The following is a 19,955-nucleotide window of genomic DNA, read 5'->3' as shown; positions in this document are numbered from 1 at the left end:
TCCTAAGGCACACAGAAGCCGAGGAACTGAAAGTAATGGAGAGACTAGAAGTCTGTTCTGAGCCTGGCAGCTCAGTGAACAGGTAAGCTGATCTAGTGCTGCTCAGCAAGTCTTGTCAGGGAACTCAGTGAGCAAGCGTGAGTGGCTGTTACTTAGGATCCCTGTCAGTCATTTCCTAAGTTAGCCGCATGCTAAAAGAACAGATTTTTTTTTCATGACAAGGACTAAGCAGCTATCAGTTGTCCTTCTTCCCTGTGGAGTTCTCAGTATGAGTAAGAGACATGGCAGTAAGATGAAATTCAAATGCCTGAGACTAGACAAAAGGCAAGGCCAGCACTGGCCCGCAGCAGGGAGCCCACTGGGACCCTGCTGTCCCTTCATCTTACCTATGGTGTCTTTTGGAGACATTACCTCTTTGTAGTCCAGGCTGGCCTCACACTGGCTGAGGCTGGCCTCAAACTTCTAATCCATCTACTTTTAACTCCCAAGTGGTCCCTCGCTCCTTCATTCTCTCTTAGGCTGAGTAATGACATGCTCATTTTAGGAGTGTGATGGCATCTGCTTAGGAAATAAACAGATTTATCCTGGTTTCCGATTGCTTCAGCAGTGAGAGGACGATGGACCTCGTGCTGGAGATGTGCAACACCAACTCCATCCACTGGTGTGGGATCTCAGGACGACAGCTGGGGAAGCTGCACCCCAGCTCCTCGCTCTGCCTGGCCCTGACACTCCTGTCCTCGGTACAGGGGCTCCAGGTATGTCCTCTTCAGTGATTTCAATGGGGTGGGCTAAGTCATCATTTCTGATAGCTGTATTTTCCATGGTAATTATCAATGAGTGAACACTGAGGTGCATCTCATTCATTCTCATATTCATTCTCTCTCTCTCTCTCTCTCTCTCTCTCCCCCCCTTTCTCTAGAGTGTCTCTGGCTTAAGACTCACTGATACATTTCTAAAGAGAACATACGAGTATGATGACATCGCGCAAGTCTGCGTGGTCTCAGCAGCCGTGGAAGTGGAAGCCTAAAGAAAATCCCTAATGTCAGACTTCTTGTTTAATCACATAAGTGCTCTCTGTATTTCGTCAGCTTTGTGCAACCACCAGTAGTGAAAATAAGTACATGTTATTTAAATTTGTTTCCTGTAAAACAGTTAAATTTTAAATGTTTGTTGTAAATACACTAGTTTTATCTTTTGAATTATATTCTAAAGGAACAAAACATTTCTTTATTTTCCGTATGTATTTTGTGTCCTTTAAGATAGCTGTCATGTTTTTGTTTTCAACAAGCTCATCTTTGAGGCTTTTTGTCTAACAAGTATATAAGTCAGCAAACCTTCTGTAAAGGGCTGGGTATCAGGTGTCTTATGCTCTGTGGACAGATGAGTTCTGCCATCTGAGCAGGCTAGCAGGTATGTCCATGATTGATGGCACCTGCTTGCTAAGGTCCCTAGGCTACACACTAACTCTGCTGGAAGACACCATTTGGTTTAGGATTATCGAATTTCCATAATACTTGATGTAGAAAGTTAGTTGAACTAATCATAGTCAACTGCGGTCTCTTTCCTAGGTGTTTAGTCAATAAAGAGAGGCCTGTGTAAAACAATTCAGGCCCCTTCCTGCAGCCTGATTATTTCCTAACTCATACAGGAGAAACATTTTAGTTGTTTTCAAAATCGTTGTATGGTTGCCTGTCTGTCTTAGTGTACACATACCAACACACATTAACAGACACTCAAAAAAAGTAAAAATAAAATAAAAAAAGAAGACAGAGTCAATAGGGGTGAGGTGACAAATGGTAGCAAACAAAATAAAACAAAAAGCACTGGGAAAGATCTCTCCTGTCACTTGAGGGGAGGTGGGGCACAATGAAGGTAGTTTTCAGCAAGTATCATAAAACATTAGTTCATGTCAAAAAAGGTTTTAAACAACTGTGAAATGCTGAAAAGAAGAACATCTTGACAGTGGCTGGTAGAAAAAAATGTGGTAAGTAGAAAGAAAATGCCCCCTATGGGCTCACAAAGAGCAGCACTACTAGGAGGTGTATTTGTGGGAGTAGGTGTGGTGGCCTGCCTCTTTCTCTTCCTACTGCCTGCCAATTCCAGATAAAGAACTGTGGACTACCTCTCCAGCACCAGGTCTGCTGCCTGTGTGTCACACTGCTTCCCACCATGATAATGGACTAAACCTCTGAACTGTAAGCCACCATTAATTAAATGTTTTCCTTTTTTCTAAGGAAAAAAAAATAACTAGACACTCAAGAGCAGGTCAGGATTGATTGACTCAGTTAGCTTTTAACAATGTTAGTAATTATTTCTCTTTAACCTAAAGACTCCTGGGGGGTTCCCTACTGAAGAATGAAGAGCTTATTTTCATATTATACATTAAATGATTCCAACTTCACATCTGATTTTTAACTCTCTATCATGTACTAATATAAAAGATTTCTTTGTCCATTTAATCACAACCATTCGTGGGCTAGAGAGATGGTGATGACCTCTTCTGGTGTGTATGCAGACAGCAACAGTGTACCTACATACATGAAATAAAAAAATAAAAAGTTCTAAAAATATATCTAACTCTTTACAATGGAGGATTGCATTAAGTCAAAGACAAGACCTGTTTTCTTAAATGCATAATTATTTATTGCCATGACAAACTGTTTGGTCCAAAATGAAAGGTGTATTCAGAAGTCTTTCCCCTCACATACATTAGTCATGATTGATGAATGTCTGTGCAAAACAAAATATAAGCAGTGAGAACTGAGGTCCATTCCTTTAGGATGACAGACTGGTCAAGTTGTATTTATCAGCATCCTCTTATGACTGAACCACTGTTTCATTCCGTCAGAATGTATAACTTATTCTGCTATATTCTTTGAGTTACAAAGTCTCTTCTGTGTATAAACAACATAGCTGTGTACTGTTCATACTTTAAATAAAGGACAGATAATGCCATCTTATAAAGGATCTGAGTCAACTATTATAAAAACTAGATTGACAATTTGATACAGTAAATGAAAATTCCATTTCCATAAAAAGGACACATTGGATTTTGCATAGCAAGGTAACAGCTTCAGCTACTCCAGTGAAATGAGTTCATGGAAGTCAGGCATTCCTAATTAGAACATATGGAAGTATTCAGTGCCCTGTTTCTCTTAGCAAGAGAAGGAGAAGAATGCTGGGGAAGTGTCTTAAAGTTTTAAGACAGCTAGACAATCAGACCATACCAAAAAAGTCTTGAAATAGCTTGCAGTATGATGATTCCGGTGTGCTGGACAGACCTGAAAAGGGTGTCCTATATAGAAAGAGAATCTGTGGAAGTGGGAGACAACATCTGGCTGGCTGTTCCTTCCCAAAGAAACAAAACTAGAAACATGCAGTGGAAGACCCACCAATTTCTGTATTTCACCTAAGAAGAACTGCCTTCAGCAAGGGCATTAGCACATGAAGATCGTGTTCCAACGCTGTTAATCCTCTCCCGAGTACTACTGCTCACATGACCTGGGGACTCTTCCTTGTCTGCTTTCCAGAAGAGTTATAGAGAAGGGATATCATTCTCTCCTAAGACCACTGAAATCATCTGAGCCCTATTTTTTTTTTTCCTGGAAGGGACTGAAATTTTCTTAATAGAGGCAGGCCTATTCAGCTTATCTTCTTCACAAAGATTTGTTTCCCAAAAATCTAGATTAAGTCATGAAGTTTTCTAATTGTCCATTTTGTTGTTGTTTGGGTTGTTTTTGTTTTTTACTGGGGTGTTTGGGATTTTGTTTTTTGTTATTGAGACAGGGGGTTCATGTAGCCCAGGCTAGCATCGCACTCACTGTGTAGCCAAGAGTGATGCTGAATTCCCGGTCCTGCCTCTTACCGCCTATGTGCTGAGGTTCACCGCCATTCCCATTGCATGCAGTACTAGAGAAGGGGTAACCCAGGACCCCACACATGCTGGGCAAGCACTATGCACTGATCTGTGTTCCCAGTCACTCTGGTTGTCCTTTAACAGCTCCAGGATCTGTTCTGTGGGGCATCTGCTCTCCGTTCCTATTTGTTTCCTCTCTATTGCAGTGATGGGATGGGAACAAAGTTTTTGGTTAATAAACCAGTTCCGTTTGAAATGAGTCTTCTCATCCATCAGTGCACCAAGAGTCCCCCCCATCAATATCTCATGTCATTCCTTCCTACTAACCACATGCCAGATGCACTGTGGCATCCAACTTAAAATAAGATAGTTGATGTCTCCTGTTATGTTTAAATTGCAATAAATTAAAGTTAAGCATAAGAACCGACATGCCAAGCCAAACTGCACCAAAGGATTACACAAGTGAGCAATGTTAGAGATGGATGCTTCTGTTAGCCATTAAATAATGGTAAAGTAAAAATCATCATCATCATCATCATCATCGTCTTTGATGGGCACATAATTAAATTCCACTTAGGAAACCCATAATCTGGGGACATGTCAGTAGCTTCTTTAAATGTAACTAGATACTGCCCTAGGTAGGTTTACCAGCAATGAAATTGTGGCAGTTAAGCTGTGATAATTAAATGGAGCAGTTATGTCACTGACCTGACCAGCATCATTAAGGCTTTCTAAGTATGTTTCATTATGTACTTAACTGGCCATGCGAACGCTATCAACACAAAGCTACAGACAAACTTAGTTAAAAATCTATGCAGAAAACCTGAGCACACTGCCTTCGCTTTCTGTGCATTCACAGTATCTTCAAAGCGCCACTCGCAATAGACACGCGTCACTGATGGTAGCAGTGCCAGCGCTTCTCTCTGACGTGCTGCCAAGCACGTGTCTTCTAAACCAGCGTCGCCCCTCTCGAGACCACTGTCTAGGGAAACCTGCAGCTAAAGAACTTTCCAATAAATAGCCCTACTATTCAATAAATATACTCTGTACTAAGTCTAATATACAAATATGATGATAAAAGTTTTAAAATGGATGGACCCTTGTCCCCAGGCTGTATTCGCCCTTAACAAGGCTACTGATCATTGCTTTCCAAAGGAGTCTGGATTACGTTAAAGTCTGCTTGTGGTAAACTATTATCTAAACAGATGTATTCTCTCAGGTTTACACAGGAGACTTTCCTCCGTTATTTTCAGACATTGTACAGGGTGGGTTTTGTTACTTTGTTTTTGGCTATTATCTACAAGTGTACACGTCAGAGTGTTTGTACTGGGGCGAGGGTCCTGGTCAAGTCAGGAGTGTTCTTCCGTACTGCTGCTGAAGGATCTGCTCCGGATGTGGTTTCTCAGCTGCTCTATGAGTTCCGGATTCTGTTGTTGTATCTGCTGCGCAAACTGCTGCCCCCTGCAGGACAAAAGCGGAATAAACTGAACTGGAGCTGCTGTAGGACTTTCAAAGGGAATTTTTCCTATGAACACAAGTTTTAGAGCCATATTACCACTGTTCTGCATAGCATTATTACAGGACAGAGAGTTCCCATGGGTGTGTGTATGGTGTGTGTTTGTGTACATCTCATGTGTGTACTGGTGCACACGAGGGCAAGTGCACATGTGGAAGTCAAAGGACAACTGTTAGTATTGGTCCTTGGGTGCAGTGCGTTTTTGTGTGTTTTAAGACAGGGTTTATTGACTGGCCAGAAAGCTTTGTTATAGAGTAGGCTAGCTCACAGGCCTGCCAGCCCCAGGGAGCCTCTGTCCCTAGGTTCCAACCCTGGAATTACAAGATGTGTCATCACTGCCAGGTTTTTGATTTTTTGGTTTTCAGTTTCGTCAGGGGATAGAACTCGTGTCTTCCTGGTAGCAAGGCAGGTCCTACCAACTGAACCCTCTCTCCAGCCCAGGCCAGAGGCTTCTCCTTGGGAAACAAACAGTCTCTTGTTGAAGATGAGGAAGAAAACAAAACACTGAAGATAAGATAGAAGTGCCTGAATTGGATGTGATCTACCTGTGCACTATTTAACCAAACAGCTCTAAAGCATGCTCCTTACATGTACCCAAACACAGTGCACCAGTCTTCCCAGGTTCTCAGGACAGGACAGAACAACTCCCAGGCTGGGATCCTTAGAGAGGTCAGTGAAAAGGGATTTTTTTCTTTTGTTTTTTTCAAGACAGGGTTTCTCTATGTAGCCTTGACTGTCCTGGACCTCACTCTGTAGACCAGGCTGGCCTCAAAAAAGTGAATTTTTATAAGACAAAGTTTTAAAGGCCTGGGAATGAGGTTCAATGACAGGACTTCTTTTAAAAGTTTATAAGCATGTATGTGTGTGTGTGTGTCTACATGTATGTGTCTGTGTGTGTGTCTATGTGTCTTTGTGTGTCTGTGTATGTGTGTGTCTCTGTATCTGTGTGTGTGTATGTGTGTGTATCTCTGTGTGTATGTGTGTCTGTGCGTGTTTGTGTGTGTGTGTATCTGTATGTCTGTGTATGTGTTTCTGTGTGTGTGTCTGTTTATATGCATGGTGTGCAAGTGCACAAGCCTAGGCCAGAAGGTATGTTAGGTGTCCTCCTCTGTCATTCCCTGTCTTTTCCTGAACTTAAACTTGCATTTTATTAAATAGGCTGGAATCCAGAAAGTCCCAGCGATCCCCCTGTCTCCACCCTTTTGGAGCTAATGCTACAGGTATGTATGGGATGCCCAGATTCTTATGTGGGTGTTAAGATTATTATTCTCATTATTGTGCAGTTAGCGTTCTTAATCTCTGAGCCATCTCTCTAGCCCAACAGAACACTTCCCTAGCCTGCCTACAGCTCTGGCTTCAGTCCCAATACTCATTAAACACAGTTATACACAACTTTGAAACAGGATGATAGTGCATATCTATAATCCCAGCACTAAGGAAGAAGAGGCAAGAAGATCAAGAGTTCAAGACCACCCCCAGCTATGTAGTAAAATCAAGATCAGTGTGGTCTTTATAAGACCCTGCCTCAGAAAATAAAGACTTTAGACAGTTTGTAGAAGCCACCATTGAGGTTCCTTGGGTCTTCTCACTTTTCTGAGTCCCGATGAAACTCCTTTTGTTTCTGTCTCTTTCATTTGGATGCTGATCGGAAACTATGCAGAATTTTTCCGTTACTCTGGACTTCCCTAGTCTTCCTCCATAGCTGGACTCCCCGCCATTGGCCTGTGGTGTTACCGCCATGCGGCCGACCTCCACACTGGCTTAACTCAAACAGCAATGGGGTTTTTTTTTGGGGGGGGGAGGGAGTCATTTGTTTGTTTGGATTTTTGTTCTAATTTTTACTTCTCTTTTCTATTCTTCTCTGGGTAATGGCTCAGATTTATAGCTTGCCTATCCTGGGGTTTTTTTCCTTTAAATTCTAATAAGATGGTCCTTGAAATTACAATAAAATAAGTTTATCACAAATCCTTCAGTTTGTGACCTCAATCACATGTATTAAGCATGATAATCATGCCATTTAAGGGTCACTCTAAAAGTTCAGCATCCTAGGTGGTGATTGGTTTTGAGAACAAATTAGAAACTGGAACTGTGGCTTCCTATAAACTTGGCAGGGGCAGTGGCAGACACATATTCAAGATTAAATGTCTTGGACATTCTGATGGACAGTGACATGCTTACTGATGGACAGTGGTGTGCTTACGTGTGTGGAGTCAGTTTCCAGTGCCCCAGAAGCCCCGAAGTGTTCTGAACATTAAGGATGTAACACGCAATGTGACCTTAAAACTCACTTTACTTCTTTCATGGTGCTAGGGATTAAACCCAGTGAGGGCTCTACCACTAAAGCAAAGGTGGTTTTAAGCCAAGTATGTGGCCCATGTTTGTAATCCCAGACCACTCAGGAAGGTCACCTTCAATTGGAAGGCAACATGGGCTACACAGCAAGACTATGCTTCAAAAAACTGAATTTAAAATATGGATCTGCACCTAATTAATACTTATTTTCAGTAGGCATATGACTACCAATTAAATCCCAGAGTAGTTATTCAAGCTTACAAAATTAAAAAAAATAAACTCATTGATGAAATTGAAGGATAATTGCTTTATATATGAGATCATGGTGAGTGTGTATCAATGAGCAGGGCATCAATACTCAGGGACCCCCTGTAAGTGTACAGCAGGACATCAATCCTCAGGGACCCTCTGTAAGTGTACAGCAGGACATCAATTCTCAGGGACCCTCTGTAAGTGTACAGCAGGACATCAATCCTCAGGGACCCTCTGTAAGTGTACAGCAGGGCATCAATCCTTAGGGACCCTCTGTAAGTGTACAGCAGGAAATCAATCCTTAGGGACTCTCTGTAAGTGTAGATGACAGTCCTGACATCCTATATGACCCTAAATCCATACTAGAAACAACAAAAATTTAGCTGGACCTCAAAAGACTAAGTGACTGTCTTGAGCTCTCGGAAAGTTAAGGCATGTTCCTCGGCAACTCCAGCTACCAGTTATGGATGGGAACTACCTACTTTCTTGGTTTTGTTCTATTTGCTTGCTTGCTTGCTTGCTTGCTTGCTTGCTTGCTTGCTTGCTTGCTTGCTTGCTTGCTACAACGAGTTATCAATATGTAGACCTGGCTGGTCTGGAACTCAACAGAAACTCCACCTGCCTCCGCTTCCCGAGTGCTGGAATTGAAGGTGTGTACCACCCACCACACCAGAGTTCTGCCTACTTCTACTGCTAATGACTCCTTCTAAAGATCTGCTGGAATGTGAAAATTCTATAGAAAGGAAAAGAAAAAGTCTGTGAGCATGCATGATTTCCCCCAAAGCATGTCGAGCTGGCCACAGACCAGGTCTTCTACACCCCTACCCTTCACTTCCTACACCCCTACCCTTCACTCTGAAATGCGACTCCAATTTACTAACTTCTTAGAAACGTCACACGTTTAGTTAGGCAAGTGATTTTAACAGGAAACAATTAAAATGAAGGCCGAGCCCTCAGAAACAAACTTTAAGGCATCAAATGCCTGCTTGTTGTTTCTGTTAAAAAAAACTTTGAGCCGGGCGTGGTGGCACATGCCTATAATCCCAGCACTTGGGAGGCAGAGGCAGGCGGATTTCTGAGTTCGAAGCCAGCCTGGTCTACAGAGTGAGTTCCAGGACAGCCAGGGCTACACAGAGAAACCCTGTCTAGAAAAACAAACAAACAAAAAAAAACAACTTTGGGCTGGTTGGCTTTTTGTCAACTAGACACAATTCTAAGCATATCGAGAAAGAGAATGTCAACTGAGGAGTTGCCTCCATCAGATTGGCCTGCAGATAAGTGTGGGATATTTTTCTGATTAATGATTAATGTGTGAGGCTCCAGTACACTAGAAGGGGTACTACCCTCGGACGGACAGAGTCCTCGGTTGTACAAGAAAGCAACCTGGGAGAACCACAGAGAACAAGCCAGCAGGCAGCACTTCTCCATGGTCTCTGCTTTTATTCCTGCCTCCAGGTTCCTACCTGGAGTTCCTGCTCTGACTTCCCTTCATGTGTAAATCAGGCCTTTTAAAAAAAGATTTATTTATTTATTATATCTAAGTACACTGTAGCTGCCTTCAGATAGCACCAAAGAAGGTGTCAGATCTCATTACAGAATGGTTGTGAGCCACCATGTGGTTGCTGGGATTGAACTCAGCACCTTCGGAAGAGCAGTCAGTGCTCTTAACCACTGAGCCATCTCTCCAGCCCCTCTGGCCTCCCTTCATGATGGACTATAAACTGTGAGCTGAAATAAAGCCTTTCCTCCCCAGGCTGCTTTTGGTCACCTTGCCTTACCCATTCAATAGGACACAAAGCAGGGCAAACACTCACGCTTGGATAAGGCTAGACAGGTCTGTGAGGCCTCCAACTCCGGCAGCAGGTCCTCCAATGGCGTTTGTCATCATCCCTGACATTCTAGGGTAACGAGAGACAGACCATGGAGATCAGCATGTATTCCTCATGGGAAGAAAATGTCAATGAAATACATCAATATCTTCGAAGGGACTGGGTCAAATGTGTGAGTGACTGGAATTCAGTGCCTTTTTATCAATTCTGATGGCATGCTTTAATTACCCCTGCAATAAGAAGGGAAATGGCATAAGGAGCCCTTTATACTTACAGCTGCTGAACTTGAGGGTTCTGCATTAAACTTGCAGCCTATAATTGAAAAATAGTATTGCCCATTAAAATGACAGCAATGCATAGGGACGTTACAAAGATGCTGTGAGGGTGGAGGAATGAAGCCTAATGGTGCACACCCTAACATGGGGTGGAATTTTAGTGTGCTGTACAAAGGAAATGGGATGATCCAAAAGGGAAGGTACTAGAAACTGCTTCCTTCACAGAGTAACAACGGCAGGTTGATAGATCTCAGAACTCCATGTTAAAGCATGATCAACCCGGTCCTTTTGTTATTTATCCTCTGTAATTTTCATCAGTTTCTATTTTCATTTTTTGGCAGTCCTGAGGGTTGAACACGACGCATATGTCCTTACACTGAACTACAGTCTTAGCCCTCACTTTGTTTACGTGTTTATGTATTTATTTATTTATTATAGCAGTGCCGAGAAATCAAACCGAGTTGTCAGGAATGCTATCTAAGCACTCTGGCACTGTGGCCCACCCACGAGCCTACACTGGCCCCTTTTTAAGAGTCAAAGATGTGCCTTTAACCCTCCTCTTTTGCAGCTCCTACACGGTGCTTATTTTAGTATATAGTAGCTTACAGACTAAATTTAATCTGAAGCTAAATTCCATTTCATATTACAATAATATAACCTGAGGCCTAGAAATGAGCAAGCCAGGTTTTAAAACATCAGAGACTTACAAAGGAGTATGTATTTGCCAGCGAATAGGTAAGAAGGCCAACCAAATTGGTAAAAGACTGTGTCTTTTGGTTGAACTAAGGACTTAAGGATTGTAAAACACATTTACTTGAACAAAGATGAACAGGAGCTGATTCCTGCATTGCAGGAACACAGCGTATGGTAGAATATATGTGCTTTTGTTTTGAGACAGGGTCTCCCCATGTAGCCAAGGCTGGCCTCAAATTCCTGTGTTCCTAAGGCTGGCCTCAGCCTTCCTTCCACGTTCAGGTATTGCAGACATGCACCACCATGCCAGGCAGTAGAATGTTTACATACAAAGTATGCAGTCAGTAACTCCAGGGGTACTGTAGACTCTGGTAACACCCTATGCCCACCAGAACATAGAATCATGTTTGCTTTTCAAAGAACTGTACGTTATTTTTGTTGGTTTGAGGAACTAGAGATTGTTGGCAGGACTAGAGATGTGGTTTAGTTGTCTAGGAGGCACGAAGTCCTGGGTTCAGTCTCCAGCACTGCATAAACTGGCTGAAGTAGGGCTCGCCTGTAATCCCAGCACTTCGGAGGCCTGAAGAGCAAACATTCAAGGTCACCTTCAGCTACATACTTTGTTTGAGGCTCGTTGAGGCATGTTTGAACCTGGGCTACATGAGAGCCTGTTTTTAAAAACATAAAAACTCTTAAGACAGAAAACAAGGCCAGCAATATTGATGGGCAAGTTTGGATGATGGCTATAATCAAAATCCTTCAGACAGCAGTTGATAGATATATCTTCCTAGGACCAGTTTTATACAACTTTAGGGTTTTAAATTACATTTATTTCTTTATGAATTGAAAGAGAGAGAAAGAGAGAGAGGGGGAGGGAGGGAGAGAGAGAGAGAGACAGAGAGAGAGAGAGACTGTGTATGTGTGCCACAGTGCTTTGTATAAAGGTCAAAAGGTAACTTGTGGAAGTCAGTTGTTTTTTTTTCCACCATGTGTGACCTCAGATCACCAGGATTATGTGGCAAGCACTGTAACCTGCTGAGTCATCTCACTAGCCCAAGACAGTGGTTTTTAAACTTTCAGATTTACAAACTGGCAATCTAAAAAAAAAAAAAAAGCATGAGTTTTGTCTTATAACGTGTGCATATCCACACAAACACCGACTTTTATATTCTAGTTTAGGAAGGTATGGGTTTTCTAAAAAAGACCCTGGCTTCCTCCGAGTTGAGGTACTCCTGTCTTAGCCTTTGCCATGAACATCTGCCACTCACTGGAAACCTCCACATTTGTTTTTTTTTAAAAAAAAAAAAAATCTGGATATGGAGCCTGCACTCCCAGTGAGGCTGAGGCACTTGTGCTCAAGAGCTATGGGTCAACTCCAGCAACTATTGAAAAATTCCATCTCCCTAAAAAGAATGGCAGAGAAGGAGATCAAATACATAGTGGACAGCAGGCAGTAGATCAAAAAAGAAAGAAGTATACTCACCATGGTGATGAATGCTGGGTTATTTATCAAGCTAGCCATGTCAAAGCTCAACCCAGTTCCTGTCTGTAAAAGAGTTAGATCTGAGATTCATTCCAGCCACTGTGATGTTAATCAATTGTGAGTGACAGGATCTGTTCCACAGAGACAACTTACAGGACTGGCTACCTCTCTTAACTTCTGTTCTGCTATTTTCAGATTTGACTTATAAGAATCATTTTCAGGATCGAGATCCAGTGCCTTCTGGTAGCTTGTAACTGCCTCTTCAAACTTATTCATGGCAGTGAGGGCGAGCCTTTGGAAAGAGAGCAGAGTTATGCTAAAGAACAGCAGAAGGTCTTATGCTAAGAGCATTCAGGGACCTAGCATTCAGTTCTAAACCTCATTATGCTATGGTTCAGAGAGAGAGAACAATCAATTCTCCCCAATTCCAAGGTCCTGTAAGCTTCAGTTGTCTCCTTTCTGTTCCATTACACATGTGTCCCACACAGTTCATAAGCTGAGAGCTCAGACTGCTCACCCTTCTGTTTTCCTTAAGACTGACATGTAAATGAAGTAGCTTGCTTTACGAAACTCTAGGCCGAACTAAACCAAGATTTGGGCTTGCAATCCTGGGATCATGAAAATCCATGATGCTGACAGCCTTTTCAAGGACTCTAATGAACCAGGAGTGTCAAACCTTCTGACCTTATAACAACACTGTCGCCTACAGATGTGTGGGGCTGCATGCATAACTACCCTAGGACACATGCAGCCCACAGGCCTCAGGTGGGACACACCTGCATCTGAATGCTATGTACTTGAGAGCGTCCCACATTCTTCCTTCCTAAAACACTTGAACAATAATGACTATTAGTTTCCCAATTTTGTTTTTACTGTTTCACTTCCTATAGCTTTTAAAAAAATATTTGATTGATTGATTGATTGATTGATTATTGGAGGAAGTGGTGCCAGGGGACACATGTAGGGAGCAGAGGGCAACTCTGTTGACTTGCTCTTTTCCTTCCACGTTAACAAGGGCTTTGGGGGTTGAACTAGAACTGTCAGGCTCACACAGCAAGTGCCTTAACCTGCTGACCTATCTCACTGGCCCATAGTTTCTCATCTGTTAAATTAAAAGCAGAATGTAGCTATCAGGTGACTAGTCCTGAACACGTAACTTGTTAGACAAAATAAGGATCTTCTGTAACTCAAATAAAAACTATCGTCCCAGGCACAAACTTGAGTATTACTAAATTTTAATGTTTATCATTCCCTACCTATAATTTACTTGAAAAATACATCAGAATTAAGCAGTAATAACTACGTATAAAAAGATAGTATTGGGCTGGCGAGATGGCTTAGCAGGTAAGAACACTGACTGTTTTTCTGAAGGTCCTAAGTTCAAATCCCAGCAACCACAAGGTGGCTCATCACCACCTGTAATCTGGTAATGAGATCTGACACCCTCTTCTGGCGCATCTGAAGACAGCTACAGTGTACTTATATATAATAATAAATAAATCTTTAAATAAAAAAAAGGATACTATTAAGTGTCTTGTTTGTTCTTCAATTGTCATTTAAACAAATTAATCCTTTCTTTTCTGGATTACCTCACAGACTTCTTACATAGATAAAGTTAGAAATTCTTTATAATCCAAGTAGTTTTCTATTAGTCAACCTTGAAGGATCCTCAACAGAGTTCTTAATTAATCATCAGCAAAGACTGAAAGCCTACTGTGTACCAGGTACTACTTTAAATACTCAGCACTCCACAATTTCTTTAAAAGTTCCTAAGTTTAAGAAAATCTCCTTCCACCTGAGCAGCACAGGCAACAAGCATGCACCCAGAATGGGCAATATTAAGGAAAATGACAGCAATGCTTGCTCAAAAATGGCCACATGCAGAAGACATGAATGGCAGAAAATAATCACAGAGAAGTTGGGAGAGTACTATCAACCCAGACACAGAAGCAAACTCAGAGATGCTAAGAAACATGCAGGTCTTGTATGCTGAAAGCATAGGAAAAAGGTACATGAGGATGGGACCCAGGAAAGAAAGTAGAGGGGGCAGCTGGCTCCACTGGGTCATATGGGACTTCTTTATAGTTCAGACTTTTTACAGTTACAATGGAATGACTATTTGAGTTATGCTTTTAGGGTTTGCTAGGGAGGTGTGAGACAAGGTCTCATGTGGCTGAGGCTGACCTCAAAGTTGCTATGTAGCCAAAGATGATCTTGATCCTCTTGCTTCTACCTCCAAAGTGCTGGGAGTATAAGCATGCAACACATACCCTGTTTATGCAATGCTAGGGCTCAAATCCAGCATGCTAGGCAATCACTCTGTCTATTTAGATATTCAACTTTTCTGGGTTAGACTTTTGAAAGCTCACTCTGGCTTCTCTGTAGAGAATTGAGGTAGAGAATTGAGGCATAAAGACCAGTTAGGAGGTAACTGAAGCAGAGTAGGTAAGAAATGGCAATCTGGGCTAATCCTATTAGCAAGCTAGTCAACAACTTAATCCAAGATACATGGGGAAAATGAGACTAGACCAGATACGCCATCAGATTAGATAGATACAGACCAACTCTTCAGCTTTGGGCCAAAGCAATGGGTCCATGAGTTCTGATAGAAACACATGAAATTCAAAATGTCTATTAAATACTCAAACATAGAGATAAAAAGGAATGGAATATTTGAGTATGGAGTTCAGACATAGAACTCAAAAAGAGTTCCAACAACACATGCAGTTGGATCTCACTCACAGAAATTAAATCCCATAAAGTCTCCATGAACACGGAACTAACAAACACCAAACAGTGGTTTCCAGGGACAATACATAGTTAGGGACCTATGAAACTTACTTGTGTTTTTATGGTCCAAGCTATGAAGTGAGTTTCTTCACACAGTTCCTTACAATGCCCATCAGTCCTGAAATACCCATGACTGACCTCAGCTCCATTTTGCTATATTTCTTTCTATTATATTTGTCTTATTATCACACAGGGGACAATGTTAGTCAGGATATCCACCATCAGACCTGAACCACAACATGTATGATTCTCCGTGGCAATGCCTTGGATGTTGTCTGGGCACTCACCCCATCCTTCCATAGGCCTTGCTGTATTTGGAATCAATTGCGATGGCTTTCTCGCAGTCCTTGATTGCGTCTGTGTAGTGACTTAATTTGCTTTGAGCAGCAGCCCTGAGGGGGGAGACATTACAATAAGGCAGCAGTCCAGGCTTTTCAGGCATGAAACCGCATGGTTCTGGTCCCAATGTTTACAACACATCACTCTAAGCCCAACTGTCTGATTATACAACAATTTAAAAACAGCTTAAAACATCTGGAAGAAAAAGTAAGCTCCCTTTTCCTTCCCCTTTGCTTTAGAAAATACAAATGTGTGGGTTATTACAACCCTATTTATGGCCTCTCAGTTTGCCTGAGATGCAAACTGAAAACATGGAGGCATTTGGAGCACTAGGGAGGCATAGAGAGGGGCAGCTGCTATGAATTGGTCATTTTAATAGTAAGGTTAAAACATACCAAAAATTTCCAACCCATGACAACCTCTCCCATTCCTTTACTCCTGACACAGCCTAAACTTTACCCTTCAGTCTCTCCAAGGTCATCATCATCTTCAGCAAACCCCAGAATCTACTTCAGAAGAAGGCTGAAGAGACCAACTCTAGGCAAACAGCATTTGCCCATGCAAACATCTAACAATGAGGACCTGCTGACAGTGATGCTGACTTGGAAGGATTCACCCAGGGGAGGAAAGGGGAGGAGAAGCAGAAGCCCTAGGATTCATACTCAGAGGTCAACAAGGGAGTATCAGCAGCCAAGAAACATCTGCACGAGGTCAGGTGTGAGGGCCAGAGCATAGGATAACATCTTAGGTTCTCACTGCTCCACCCACCCCCAGGGCATGCTGCACCCTCTACTCCTAACACAGTACCTCCCAAACTTGAGGTCCCTTCTAGTAATAAAGGCAGAAAGTCCTTGGGGGAAACAGTTACAAACCCAAAACTTGACTTAGATTCCTTTATGGTCAACAGACAAAAGCCCATGGCAAACGTGCCCCACACTCTCCAGCTTGCTAAGCTTGCCCACAAACTGAGAGGCACTTGTCAGTCTCCTGCTCCTGCATTCTCTTATACCCATGTCTGGTGTCTAAATTGCCCAAACTGTTTGTTTGTTTGTTTGTTTGTTTAACTACCCAGTCAACCTTCTGTCTTCAACAATAAGTTCTTTCAGAGACTTCCCGGACTCTCCAGTAACACATATCAAAACAATAAAATGAGTGAAAATGTGTGTGTGTGTGTGTGTGTGTGTGTGTGTGTGTGTGTGAGTCAGACACCTTCAGGTGTCAGTTTTCACCTTTCCACCTTTGAGACAGGGTCTCCTCCAGCAGGGAAGTTGGCCCTGAGCCTCTGAGAGCCTGCTGCCCTCCCCTCTCCTCCCCAGGGGCATGCTGGGACTATAGATGCTAATACTACATAGTTCTGAGATCTGAACTCAGGGTGCTCGGGTTTGCGGGAAACGCATTCAAATCACCAGACGTGTGAAGCAAATGTTTTACCCACTGAGACAGTCCCCTAAAGAGGACTAAAACACTGTTCCTCACTGACCTCATCATGCCTTAAATGTTCTAATTTCCTCCGGCCATCAAAGTAAAGATTAGGAGTATCTACTTCTGTCATAGCTAATCTTACAGTCAACTTCACTGCATCTGGAATTAACTAAGCCAGAACAGCTGGACACACCTGTGTGGGATTTTTAGAAGTAGAAGACCTACCCTAAATTCAGATCATTTGAAGTTGGAAGACTGACCCTAAATCTGAGCTACATCAGAAGACATGAGCTACACAAAAGGGCACGAAGGAAGGAAGTCAGCTTTTGCCTTAGTCTCGGTGGTGAGTTCATCTCTTCTGTTCCTGGGGCACTCCTCCCTGGGGTAAATTCTTTGGAATTTCAACACAGACTGAAAATGGGTGGCTCTCTAGGATTTCTCTCGGACTCCAGCACTAGATTGGGACTGTTGAGACACCCAGTCTTGTGGACTGAACAACTACTGGAATCCTGGACTTTCTACTAGGAGATAGCCATTGTTGGACTACTTAGCACATAGCCTGTAAGCTACTCTAATAAATCACAGACAGACACAGACAGCCAGCTGGCCGGATAGACGGATGGACACACACAGGCACACAGACACTCATACACATACATATACACACCGAGGGGGGAGGATTAATTTTTTCATTCTATCAATTCTATTCCTAATACAACTATTATTGTATCCCATCAACACTGAATATCCAAAGTAAATGGCCAAAGTGTTTGTTGGCTCTCCATGAACAGAGTTCTAGAGAACCCATCCCATAGAAAGGCAGCTAGAAGAGACACTGAAACCGGGAATACAGACCTTCCAAATTTTCTGTAAGAAATATCACATCATGTGTAGACAAGCTCTGATATATCACATCATGTGTAGACAAACTCTGATATATCACATCATGTGTAGACAAGCTCTGATATATCACATCATGTGTAGACAAGCTCTGATATATCGCATCATGTGTAGACAAGCTCTGATATATCACATCATGTGTAGACAAGCTCTGATATATCGCATCATGTGTAGACAAGCTCTGATATATCGCATCATGTGTAGACAAGCTCTGATAAAAATTTTGAAGATCAGCTTTCACAACTAATGTGCGCATTAATGGCTGGCACACATGTTCTTCAGAAAGTGGATTTTGAGACAACAAAAGACTCATACTTTTGCCAGACATGTGGTATACATCTTTAATCTTTAATGCCATAATGTCAGCTCTGGTGAAGCAGATTTCTGTGAGTTCAAGGAAGGACAGCCCCCCGTCTTAAATAAATAAATAAACAAACAAACAAATAAATAAAGTCTGTACATGCTTGTGCTCCATTTGACCTTCTAACTTTATTATACATCTATAACTAAACTCTGTCCCTGGGGTGAGATTATAGGTGTGTGTCACGAGAGTTACACTGTTGTTTACTTATTTAGAGACAAGATCTCACTGTGCATCCCTGACTGTCCTGAAACTTACAAGTAGGTCAGGTTAGCCTGGAACTCACATAGCAGCAACGTATTTTGAAAGAAATACTTTTAGTCTAGGACTAGCTAGGCTCTTTGTATGTGTGACCACCCCTCCAAGTGCACACTGAAGTGATTAGTATTACGTTTGTTTCGCAAGAAATAGATTCTTACAACGGATATGTGACTGTCCAAAGGTTGTATAGAAAGAAGATAAGCAGTAGAACTGAGATTCATCGATCAAGTTCAATCTCAGTCAAATGACTTTAGGAATCTGCTAGAAAAACAGGAAAGCAAAATGCAAAACCATAGGCCCTCATTCCCATCCTCCTTGGAGCCAAGGCAACTAGACGGTGGTACTAGCCATCTTTTGTTACAATGGCCTGATGATTCTGAATTCTATGTGTATGTGCAGGTACACGTGTGGCTGTGTATACACAGCAAGTGGAGGCCAGAGGACAAGGTGCCCTCGACTTTCCTTTTTCAGACATGGCCTCTCACTGGCCGGAGCTCATCAAGGAGCCTGTGCTGACTGGCTAAGCGAGGCCCTGCGCCCCACCTACCTCTGCTCCCCCAGCACTGAGAGTACAATCATGAAGCCTGTGCTGACTGGCTAAGCGAGACCCCACGTTCCACCTACCTCTGCTCCCCCAGCACTGAGAGTACAATCATGGAGCCTGTGCTGACTGGGTAAGCGGGACCCCGCGCTCCACCTACCTCTGCTCCCCCAGCACTGAGAGTACAATCATGCAACACAGACTTGGCTTTTTAAACAGTGTATGTTCTGGGGCTCAAACTCGTGTCCTCAAGCTTTCATGGAAGGGACTTTACCAACTGAGCCCTCCCTAGCTCCCAATTCTGCATTCTCCAACCCAAAATGTCTTCCATTTTCCTCTGTCTATCCAAATTCCGTGTCTTTCCAAACCACTTCCAACTCTTTCCAAATCACCCAACTGGATGCCTATACCAGTTCCCTGTCTCCCTGTTCCTTAGGTGATTCACCCACCCATCCCAGTGGCAAGAGCCTCCGAGAGAGAAAGTAATGGACTTAGCACTGAGGCTACACAGAAGAGAAGTGAAGACCAAGTCTGTGCAGAAACAGGTGGCATACCGTAACGTGCCCACACTGGCATACCGTAACGTGCCCACACTGGCATCCCGTAACGTGCCCACACTGGCATCCCGTAACGTGCCCACACTGGCATCCCGTAACGTGCCCACACTGGCATACCGTAACGTGCCCACACTGGCATACCGTAACGTGCCCACACTGGCATCCCGTAACGTGCCCACAGTCAGTCTCCTGCCATTTCATGGGCAGGGCTGTTAATGCAACAGTCTCCCTGCTTCCCCAGCACTGCAAGTACCTTCTGTTTCTTCACTAGCTCTCTGGTTAGCAAGCAGGAAAAAAAAAGGCAAACAAACCTTTCTAACTGTTTAATATTTAACAGCATGCGCTATGGCTGAATCCTTGGGGGAAAGAGCCATTTAAATGAGAAAGGGAAGCATATTCATTAATTTCAATTTAACAGTGATTAAAAGCAAGAATAAATATCACCCAAAATCTCTAAGTATTAGCAGGCATGAGAGTATTGGTGAATTCTAATCTCATGAAAAATGGACTATTTACTTAGCCTCACATTTTTCATGTATTACTCTATAACCAAGCAAATTTACAGTAATATTTATATCTTGTCATAAT

The 19,955-nt window shown here is 42.6% G+C and overlaps 2 protein-coding genes across 5 annotated transcripts in view; one reads left to right on the top strand and one right to left on the bottom strand.

The window, feature by feature from the left end:
- Positions 1 to 2,949, top strand: part of Trappc13 (trafficking protein particle complex 13) — a 33,948-nt gene extending 30,999 nt beyond the window's left edge. For 2 of the 4 annotated variants that reach the window (XM_021208330.2, XM_021208328.2), the window contains 2 exons: positions 608 to 755; positions 920 to 2,949. In XM_021208330.2, coding sequence (XP_021063989.1) covers positions 608 to 755; positions 920 to 1,027 — 256 coding nt within the window. In that variant the 3' untranslated portion in view covers positions 1,028 to 2,949. Of the gene's footprint in view, positions 1 to 604; positions 756 to 919 lie in introns of all 4 variants that reach the window. The other 2 variants (XM_021208329.2, XM_021208327.2) reach the window with 2 other exon arrangements.
- A 681-nt stretch (positions 2,950 to 3,630) lies between these two features.
- Sgtb (small glutamine rich tetratricopeptide repeat containing beta) overlaps positions 3,631 to 19,955 on the bottom strand; it is a 33,411-nt gene continuing 17,086 nt past the window's right edge. The window contains exons 6-11 of the mRNA XM_021208514.2: positions 15,274 to 15,378; positions 12,350 to 12,488; positions 12,197 to 12,259; positions 10,020 to 10,057; positions 9,731 to 9,814; positions 3,631 to 5,317 (exon numbers count right to left, since the gene is read on the bottom strand). Of these exons, the coding sequence (XP_021064173.1) occupies positions 5,206 to 5,317; positions 9,731 to 9,814; positions 10,020 to 10,057; positions 12,197 to 12,259; positions 12,350 to 12,488; positions 15,274 to 15,378 (541 nt within the window). The 3' untranslated portion in view covers positions 3,631 to 5,205. The remainder of the gene's footprint in view (positions 5,318 to 9,730; positions 9,815 to 10,019; positions 10,058 to 12,196; positions 12,260 to 12,349; positions 12,489 to 15,273; positions 15,379 to 19,955) is intronic.

Source organism: Mus pahari, chromosome 11 (genome assembly GCF_900095145.1).
Source record: "Mus pahari chromosome 11, PAHARI_EIJ_v1.1, whole genome shotgun sequence".
NCBI classification, from domain to species: Eukaryota; Metazoa; Chordata; class Mammalia; order Rodentia; family Muridae; genus Mus; species Mus pahari.
The sequence above is the reverse complement of the archived record's forward strand: the minus strand, read 5'-3'. Positions and strand labels throughout refer to the sequence as shown.